Here is a 10,751-nt window from a genome sequence, read left to right as displayed (position 1 = left end):
CTGAACCTACTAAATTTGGAAATGGAGCCATAAGCTGGACCAGTTTGTAGTGTTCTCATCCCTTTGTCAGTGTAGTAAGTGCCTGTCAGAGTTTGTTTCCTGCTAGAGTTTATCTGCGGGGCTGGAAGGGAGGGTTTTTAGTACTTAAAAAAGGGGGGGACAGGTTTGAGTTCGGCATTCAGTGTTCAGCGTTTAGCGTTCACCATTTCTGTTAAAATCAATTTGATGAATCACAGTTGTTACAGCCGACCATTCCCTTACCTCCTCTGAATGGGTGTGGATGTGCTATGTGCATGTATGTATGCATGTCTGTGTGTGTGTGTGTGTGTGTGTGTGTGTGTGTGCACGTCCTATCAGCTCTTAGTGCCGACTGCTTGCACTCTGTTTGCTTTAAGCAGAGAACCCATAAAGATGACCATTATTAACCTCTGGCCTCTCCTGCTGCCAAAGCAAATTCCTTAGTTTCACAACGACCCAGTTGAACAAATTCTGACAACTCACTAAAAGTTATTTCCGGACCATTTCCAAAGGAAGCGTGTTTGATTTTATTTGTCTCTTCTCTTACTCAGTTTTCACAAGTCTTAGAATGAATCCCCAGAAAAGTCAGCACTCATAGCTGGGGAAAGGCTGTCTAAACATGACTAGAATCCAGAAGGAATTAGTTATGCACCTGAGGAAATAGCAGAGTAGACCTGATTTCCTACTAGCTACGTCAGAATGCGTTCCCAACATGTAAACAGCCAACCCGAACCATTCCCAGCTGTTATTCCCAGTCTAGAGAGGTTTTCCAATGACAACATATTAATTTAGAAACCCCTGTTTGGTGCTGAAAATTGGAAAGAAAGGGGCTGATTTAAAGTGCAGGTAAGCACCAGGATTTTGGCAGAACAGTCAAAGCAGAGGTCACGCCCTAGAAAAAAGGAGGTGAAAGAGAAACGGAGAGTGAGAAAGATAAGTCTTTTTGGAATGGACCTTGTTGGAATACCAGAGATACTGGATGGTACAGAGGTGGAACAGGGAAGATTAATAGATTAGTATAAAACATACACAGTAAAAGAAATGAAATAAAACCTTTCCCTATTTCAAATGATTTCTTATGATGGTTTTATGTTCTTCAAGGTGGGTACATTCCAGACAGGTACCTGGAGTTCTTTTACAGTCTTTCTGTTTGTTTGTGATGCATCACAGTAAGGTGGTGATTTGATTAAAGAAACTGTATTGGCTTTTCACTTCCTTGTCCCAATTTTGTCCTGGTGTCCCTCCCACTGTAATGATCTAACATATAAAATATCTGATATTACTGATTTTCTATCATATTACTGGTTTTCATTGGTTTTCTCTCTCTCTCTCTCTCACTCTCTCTCTCTCTCTCTCTTTCTTATAGGTACAAATTAGTAATAGTATGAAGTTTGACACATTCACTGAGGTGCCCGTGTCTCTTGTTCTCTTCTCTCTCATCTGCATTGACATCGTAGAGAGAATCCGTCATTGCAGACTCACTGGCCAAGGTACAAATACACTCCATATAATCTATATACTCCTTACATTACATTATACATTATACATTCTTTTCTCTACACATTATACTCACACAAAACTAAACTAATTCTGAATTAGTCTAATTACTAAATGCACTAAAGTAATTCTGAACCAGTTACTCTTGTCTTTTTGTTTGTTTGTTTGGGGTTTTTTTCAGTTCATTGAGCTTATTTAAAAAAAAAACCTGAATAAAGTGAACCAGTTACTCCTCAAAACAAACTCATTACCTTTATATGCATGTTGTGTTCTGTGACCTAAACTGTGTAATTCTGCACTCACTGTAAACACTCAGGATTCAACAGAATTCAAAAGTGAAAATGAGAGTTCAAAACTCCACCCCAAGTTCTCAGAATTTTGCAACCACAAAATAAGAAAAAAAAAAAATCCTCAGACGCCCCCGTTCGTGTCAGGAAGCAGAAAGGAAACACTTAATTCTTTCGGTCAGCTTCTCAGAGCAAAATGCTGACTGTGCACTCTCCATTGCAGAGACTCTATTGACAGATATCAGGAACATGATGCTAAACACACACTTTGCTCTAATTTACGTCCTACATGGAGCTCACTGAGCTGGAACTAAAAAAAAAGTCCAGAAACATATCCCAGATTCATCCTGTTATGGTTACTGAGGCGTTTGACAGGGATGTAGTCTGTGAGCGGGGTCACTGCTAGTTGTGGTGAGAGTGGTACCTTTATACACTAAAATTTTATTAGACCCTATCTGACACAAATATTTGTACAACTAAATGTACAAATTAAATTAAAAAGTCAACAAGCTTGGAAACACTCTACTAACTTGGTGTATGTGTGTGTGTTTGTGTTTTCAGCCAATGAACTGGTTAGAAACGCAGACATCCCCTCTGCCGTGCTTACACGCGTGGAGCCGGTGAACCCTATCATCGCTGCAGCGACTGGCCCCGCCCCGGCCACGACGGCCGCCGCTGCAACGCAAACCACGGCGCAGAACGGGAACCAGAATGGCATAGGGCCTCGACTGGAGGCGAACGGAACGGTTCCAGGGTTGCCTGGCAACCAAGATCGAACATTCACCATGACAAGCCTCAACTCCCGTTCAGGCCTCCAAAATGTCCCCGGCATTCCCGGCATTCCCGGCGTTTCCGGGGTTCCTGTTGTTCCAGGTACTCCTGGTGCGACGGTCTCGGCATTCCAGATCCCTCCGTACGCTCCGTACTCGGGCCCACTGCGCTTCTTACTGGCAAGCGACGCCCGGGCAGAGGTGTTTGTGGACAGCTTCTTGTTCTGGATGGACACGGCCGAGATGGTGCGCGTGGCTGGAAACACATACGTCTGCTTTTCCGGTTGGGTGTTGCCCATCTACATCTTCAGCTTTCTCTCCACGCTCCGACTCATCGTCATGCCCCGCAGTCCCCTCCTCTCCCCTCTGGGCGTGGCCCTGCAAGACCTCCCCTTCCTGTTTGTCCGCGTGGCGCTCATTGCCATTTTCGGCTTCGTCACGCCAGTCCTCTACGTGATGAAGAACTTACTCGTCTGCCTCGCTTACATCTACTTCAACTTCATGACCAAACTGAGGATCTTCAACACGGAAAGGATGTTCTGATGAAAGCGCCAATCATGCAAAAACGACCAATGGAAATGTTGCATTGCCCAGCAACCATCAATAATGAGATATGGAACAGGTTTCCAGAACTTGAGATTGTGCTAAGGAGAACATGAGGAAAATGGGTATTTGGGGTCCAGTCTCATAAGAGAGAAAAAAAAGAGGCAGGTTTCCTCCAGAATGACATTTTTGCATGGGTACAAACTAATCTCTGCTGAGTCACTGCATCACTAACCACCACTTCAGATGAAACTCAGACATTGTATGGGCCTGATGATCAGAGTGCGTGACTTAATAGTAGGTCACTAAGGCTCTACTGTGACAAGACAGCATTTCTTAGGAAAGCGTTGAGAACAGAAACCAAAAAAAAAGAAAAAAGAAAGAAAGAAAAAAAAAAGTGTTCAACTGTGGTGCTTCACATAGATCCAAATTTGATGAAGTGCCTCTAACTGGGGATTCAGTGTTGTCTCAGTGTGTTATCTTACTTCCCCTGTGTTTTCCCCCCAAATTCCCTCCACCCTAGACCCTATTCCTGCCACCCCCCCCCCACCTCCCCAAAACTACTATATATATAGTGATACATTATATCTACACTATATATATATATATATATATGAATCGCTTATGTCGTTTTGAATGGATTTTATAATAAAGAGGCATGATTTATTTTCTCTCATGCTGTTGTACTAAATGAAACACTTTAATTTGTAAAAGGAATAAAAATTATTTTCCAAAAAAAAAAAAAAGAAAAAAAAAGTTTGTGGTGATGCCTTTCCCGCTCTCCTGTGTGTGTGTGTGTGTGTGTGTGTGTGTTTGTTGCAGCAAAATTTCATTCTCCAAAGGCTCTATAGATTCCATCTACTTCTCCTTTCTCCCTCTCTTTATCAATCTGAAACTCTCTCTCTCTCTCTCTCTCTCTGTCTGGTTTAACTTCAGTACAGGCCTTACATGCAGCCTTTAATCACCCCACTCTCATCCAGGACAGGAAACAGGATTTCCCTCATTTTCCTGTTCTTAAGCTCTGAACCTTCATCCAGTCTTTTCCTCTCTGCTGATCCACAGGTCCTGCTAGGCCACCATTGTCTCTCTGACCCCCTAGGTCAGCATTTTCTACACAGTTCTCGTAATGATACCCAATATTTATGTGTCTTCAACTCACTTTTCTTTTCCGTTCTCTGTTCCTTTCATCACCTTTGTCACTTTTTCCCCATTTTCTCTTCTCTTCTCTTCTCTTCTTTTCTCTTCTCTTCTCTTCTCTTCTCTACACATGATGTGTCAGTCAAAACATTTTTCTTTCTCTGCGTTCTCTCATTCATTTTTCCTGTGCTCCTCTGATGGCCGAGTGTGGTTTCACCAAAATTCATCACTGTTATCTTCATGCACATTATAGAGCAGATACAGACATCTACACACATTGACTCAGATGTGCATGTCTTGGTTTCTGGTATCAAACTTAAGAGGAACTTCTCTTTCTGTAGGTAAGATTTAGGGCTTACTTTTCCCAACATGCACACCGTCATCCTCAGATTTCCCAGTGACTAAACTAGCATCACTACGTGAGGTCTCCTCTTATGCTTTGGGAACACTGAGAACTGCTCCTTTTGAGAGTGTGTGTGTGCGTGTGTGTGCGCGCGCGCGCGTGTGTGTGTGTGTGTGCGTGCGCGCGCCTGCATGTGTGCGTGTGTGTGTCTGTGCATTGAAGTATGATAAATGAAAACCATCCTGCGCAGTGTAATTGTCTGTTTTAAATCTAGGAGGGTGGAAATGATGGATTTTGTTCCTCCAGTATTTGCTGCCTGCAGATCAATGTGTCCCTGGAAAGAGGTGAATCCACACACACACACACACACACAGAGAAAGAGAGAGAGAGAGAGAGAGAGAAAGAAAGAAAGAGAGAAAGAGAGGGAGAAAGAGAGGAAGAAAGAAAGAAAGAAAGAAAGAAAGAAAGAAAGAAAGAAAGAAAGAAAGAAAGATGAACACAGACAAAGAAGTTTTGTTTCAGTTTTGCTTCTTGTAGCAGTTGTACCAGGTCTGAACACATAAGAAGTGGTCTATTACACACACATACTTCTGCTTTGCCATGTTAAATGGGAAACATGCAGTTTTGTGGGGAAAATACCTAAGATATGCTTTCTATAGTATTTGTGCCCATTCATTCCTCTCTTTAGTAAAAGTAGGAAACACACGGAGTGTGACTAGGAACAAGATTCCCGTCAGTCCGACCCCCCCATAGGACAGGATACACACTCCTCCCAGCTAAAACGCAGAGAGAGTAGTGTTTGTGTCTCACTGCGTGCCCATAACCAACAACTGAACATACACACAGACACACACACACACACACATACACACACACACAAGAAAGCCATTCACAAACAGGTCCTGTGTCTGGATTGCTCCTCATTCAAAAGGACCTTAAACTATGAGAAAGTGAAGATGACATCCTACTATCCTCTCTGTGTGCTTCTGGGTCTCTTTTTGGCTTTGCAATCCACCATTCAAACAGGTACGTGTAAGTGTGTGTGAGATTTTTTTTTTACATGTGAATTTGTATTAATGGTTGTAAGTGTCTGAGTAGACTTGCTTTAAGGTCTGTGTCGTACCTCAAAATTTTATACTCTTCCGTCCAGGACACAATTTCCACACAAACCACTGTGCATGTGTGGTTGTTTGTGGGTGTGTGGTTTTTGTGACTTGATTTTAGTTTTCATGCAGAACAGTAATGATGTACTGTTAAAAAATGCAGTGTTAAAAAGACAATTGCTTTGCATAAAATAATAACTAGATGTTGGGGGGAAAAAAAGGCTTGAGAGTTTAGCAAAACACAAATTTACATTTTCCAAACTGTCAGGTTATGAGAATCTCTGCAGGTGTCAAAGATTTGTGTTATGTTCTGTCATCACATGTTGAGAGTGACACTACATTGTGAAAAATCTAAAATTCATAACTGTCACAAGGGAGCCTCATTAGGAAAAAGACAGGCTGCGATGATTCACATCTGACCAGTTTATTTCCTGAAAGTGGGAAATTTCATAACAATTCATCTGATGCACATTGTATATTATATGTGCATAAGTAGAGTTCATTAAACTGTAAAAGAACTACAGTGAGGACAGTCCCTGAATATGTCCAGAAAAAAAAACAAAAAACAAAAAAAAACAAAGAAAAAAGTGCAGCAAGAGGTAATGAGAGAAAAAAGGGCTACATTGTGAATTCATCATAAAGCCAATGTTAAATAACCCAGCCAAACAAATTGCATCATTGGCAACTATATATTTTACGATATAGAATATATACTATATCTACTGTATATTCAGACCACATATTATTCCCATTTCTATTGCTGTGATATTGCAGTAGTAATCACTACCAAAAAGGAAACCATAAAAAACATACTGGCCAAATCATGTAATGATTTATTACCATTTTTTTATGTTATAACTCTCAATGGCTTTAGATCCTCCCTACTGATGAGTATTTGTGCTGCGTGCCATTCAGTCATCTCCTCTAAGTGTCAGAACTGTCCCAGTGTTAACAGTCAGTGCTTGTGAATTGGTCAAGACTAAGACATTCTCGTTGAAAGAAAATGAAACATTTGTCCTTATTTGATTTTATGTGTGCTTAAAATCACAGATATTTTACTAAAATCTTTCTGTGTGACACCCCCCCCCCAACACACACACAAACACAAACACAAACACACAAATGCATGCGCGCATGCACACACACACACACACACACACACACACACAGACAGCAGCTCTTTCCTAATCTACAATGACGCCCACAACAAGTGTGTGAAGGCAGTGAGCTCCAGTGTGGTGGTTGCTGCACCATGTGACCCATCCTCAGACAACCAGAGGTTCCGATGGGTCTCCTCATCGCGTCTCCTCAGTATCTCACTGAAGCTGTGCCTGGGAGCTCAGGACCTGAAAGACTGGGTCAAAGTTCTACTAGTCCCCTGCAATGAGCTGAGCCCCCTACAGGCCTGGGAGTGTAAGAACGAGACACTGTTTGGCCTAAAAGGCCAGGCACTACATTTCAACTATGGCAACAAGAATGAAAAAAACGTGATGGTGTACAAAGGCTCGGGCACCTGGAGCCGCTGGCAGATCTATGGCAGCAATGTGGACCTCTGTTCCCATGGTTACGAAGGTGAGGGTGGTTGAACTCTGTCTGAAGTTTGTGAAGGTCTAATAAAAATTGGACTAAATGGGTTCGCTGTGACTGTGGTAAAAATGCATTATGAATGCTGCCTCTAGGTGGAGCTATACAACACCACTGATTTGACATAATCTCCAAATATACTAACCTCCCCACCACCACCCCAAATTTTGATTCCTATCCTAAGTGTAAACTGTCTAAGAGTTCTCTGCATATACAGTAAAGCAACAAGCAATCTCATAATGTCTTTCTTTGGAATCTCTCTCTCTCTCTTTATGTTCATTTTCCATACTCTCTCTTTTTCAGAGATGTTTACCATTGGTGGGAATGCCTTTGGCCGCCCTTGCCAGTTCCCTTTTAAATTTGGGGAGGAGTGGTATGCTGAGTGCACACTGGCCGGGCGATCTGACGGACAGCTCTGGTGCTCCACGGAAACAGACTACAACACAGAGAAGAAATGGGGCTTCTGCCCATCGAAATGTAAGATAGAGATTACCAAAACTTTCCCTCATTCAGATATATGTTCAGCTACTTCAATGTCCATACCAAACAGAGTTAGCATTGAACCAAAGCTTCTTTTTTTTTAGTAACATCAATCTGTTTAACAGTCTTAACCAAACCTTCTGTGTTTCGACACTAGTAGTGTGAAGTTGCCAACATCTCAAACGGCACAGCAATGACTGTTGTCAGTATTCTTTTCAAAACTCTTCTTCAGTGTCTTAAATACACAAAGGAATGGCCAAGCGAGTTAGGTGGGAGCTACCTTACATTGTAGACACTGTAAATAAAAACCACATCATGGGGATGCCTTTTCTGACAGTTGCATCATGTGAGTGAAACTAGCTGTAATTCAGGTTTTTAGAAGCTAACTAGCTATCTGAGATGGTTTCTGCGTTAGCTTAAAGTTAATTTACCCAATTAATCATGTTTCAAGGTGCTTTATTTCATATTTTTACAAAAAAAAAAAAAGGTAAATGTTTTGCCAAGTACACTCACAAACTTCATGCCAGCCTGGAATGACCAAACTCTCTCTTGCTGAGAGAAATACTTCCAGTTAATACGATCTTAAGCAGTCATTACCCTCACGCGTGATTTCCAGGTCAGAGGTGTGGCAAAATGTCCAGCGTCCTGATCAAGAACTTCAATTGCATGGAAAGAGACCAAGGCCAAAAAATAAGTCAGTGTAATTTGGTGAGATGGAAGGGAGAAGTCAAAGCAATTTAGAGAAGTGAAAGGTGAAGAGAGAAGTGGGAGCGACTGGGAGACGTCCGTGTGAGAGAGTTGATGCGGAGGTGATTTAGAAAGTTCGGAGGCACAAACTGAGGTGGGAAAGGGGGTCAAAATCACGCCAAGCCCCCCCCCCCCCCCCCACCAAACAATAACAACATCTTGTTTGGATCAAGGCATGATAATGACAATGCCCCCACCCCAAACCAGCTAAGCGAGGACTGTAGATGTAATGCTTCTCAAAAGGCAGCAGGAACCCAGTGGTATAGGAACTACACTGCTCTACTGTGCTTGTAGAGGACAGTACAGTGATTTGTAGGAACTTTCGTGTGGAATTCTTTTTCTTTTTTTTTTCACTTTTCCTGTGGCCAGGACAAAGGCCATAAAAGCCAAGGTCAGCTCTAATGAGGTCTGGAAACTGACCTGCTGCCACACACAAATACCAACAACATATCCTGTACTACTACTACTACTACACACACACACACACACACACACACAAAGGCATGAAAACTGGACCAGGAAGCAGAAAATTATCTGTCTGTTTTCATGGTGTTTTCCTGTTGTAAGGAAAATGAAGAGGAAGCATCATTTTTGATGTCACACTTTTCAACATTTTTGTCTGTTCATGATGTCTGCTCTGATAAACACATATGCTGCTGTCTTCAGGTTAAACAAGGTTAACCTATTCACAGACAGAGACCCTCTGAAAGTTAACTCTTTATTAATAAAGTAATTAATTGTGATTTCTCTCTCTCTCTTTCTCTCTCTTTTTTCTGTCTTCGCAGCATCTGCTGTTGGTTGGGACAGTGATCCGGTGACAGGAGTTTTATATCAAAGGAATACCCAGTCTGTACTTACATGGCATCAAGCACGCAAAAGCTGCCAACAGCAGGGAGCCGATCTTCTGAGCATTGTTGAGCTACACGAGCAGACTTATATCTCAGGTGTGGTAGCTTACGTATGGAGATGTGTATGTGTATGAATAGTTAATGTGTTGTTGTACAGTATTTTTGTTTAACACTGTGTTTGGATATGATCTAGGTTTGATTAATCATTTGGGAACTTCTCTCTGGACTGGGCTCAACAGCCTGGAGTTCCAGAGTGGCTGGCAGTGGAGCAATGGAAACCCATTCAGATATCTAAACTGGGCACCAGGTAAGGGGCCACACACACACACACACACACTTTTTTTTTTGCTTTCCCCCCCTTTTTTACCCACCCAACTTGGTCATCCACAATTCCCATGCACCATGCACTTTGGGAGACATGTTGGACAGATGGGGATTTGAACCCCTACTAGCTGTCCGCCAACAAACATCACCAGTTTTGTTCATATGAATGCCTGGCCAAGGTGGAGGGACCAAAGAGACCTGGATTGAAACACAGGACTCTGTGATAAAACATTCTCTTTTCTAGTTATGTGAACGTCAGTCTCTCTCTCTCTCTCTCAATAGGTCATCCATCCTTAGAACCCGGTCTCAACTGTGCTGCAATGAATGCTGGGAAAGCATCTAAGTGGGAAAGCAAAGAATGCAGCAAGAAGCTTGGTTACATCTGTCGCAAAGGCAACTCTACCAGCATCACACCTGTTGTAGGTAAGAGCAATACATACACAAACAGGTACATATTTACACACAAAATCACCTCACATTCTGGTTTTTCTTTGTTTCTCACTCCCTCTCTCTTTCTGGCATGTGTGTGTGTGTGCGTGTGTGTGATAGGTAAGGAGTACCCTAGTTTCTGCCCTCCAGGCTGGATTCCATACATGGGTCACTGTTACTCTCTTCAGCGTACCAAAAAGTTGTGGAGCGACGCACTGGCAGCCTGCCGTAAAGATGAAGCTGACCTGGCCAGCATTCACAATATCGAAGAACACAGTTTCATCATTTCACAGTGCGGATACTGTATGTACATGTACACCCACACACACAGAAACAGACAGATACACACTTACAGACACATGCTCAAAGACTCATTAGTTTTCACGTGCGCTTTTAATCAGAATGTCATATTATGTCATCACGCTAGTTAATTATTATGTGCCCCATAATTGAATGGTCGCAATCATTTTTGCCAATTTCCTCAATCTCATGATGAGTTTTCCATTGCTCTGTTGAACCAATTCTTTACTCAGTCCCATGAGATGTGTATGTGTGTGTGTGTGTGTCCTGCAGTGGCCACTGATGAACTCTGGATTGGTCTGAATGATCAGAGGATTCAGAACCTGTTTGAGTGGTCAGAC

General features: G+C 42.3%; 1 protein-coding gene across 1 annotated transcript in view; it reads left to right on the top strand.

Moving 5' to 3' along the window:
• Positions 1–1,402: 1,402 nt before the first annotated feature.
• The window catches only part of mrc1a (mannose receptor, C type 1a), a 26,203-nt gene continuing 16,854 nt past the window's right edge, over positions 1,403–10,751 (top strand). The window contains exons 1-9 of the mRNA XM_030779158.1: positions 1,403–1,508; positions 2,364–2,905; positions 6,865–7,270; positions 7,586–7,759; positions 9,295–9,453; positions 9,551–9,664; positions 9,964–10,104; positions 10,231–10,413; positions 10,684–10,751. The exon at positions 10,684–10,751 is cut by the window's right edge and continues 90 nt beyond it. Coding sequence (XP_030635018.1) covers positions 1,403–1,508; positions 2,364–2,905; positions 6,865–7,270; positions 7,586–7,759; positions 9,295–9,453; positions 9,551–9,664; positions 9,964–10,104; positions 10,231–10,413; positions 10,684–10,751 — 1,893 coding nt within the window. The remainder of the gene's footprint in view (positions 1,509–2,363; positions 2,906–6,864; positions 7,271–7,585; positions 7,760–9,294; positions 9,454–9,550; positions 9,665–9,963; positions 10,105–10,230; positions 10,414–10,683) is intronic.

Source organism: Chanos chanos, chromosome 7 (genome assembly GCF_902362185.1).
Source record: "Chanos chanos chromosome 7, fChaCha1.1, whole genome shotgun sequence".
NCBI lineage: Eukaryota > Metazoa > Chordata > Actinopteri > Gonorynchiformes > Chanidae > Chanos > Chanos chanos.
Note: the sequence above shows the minus strand (reverse complement) of the source record. Positions and strands in the feature narration are given on the sequence as shown.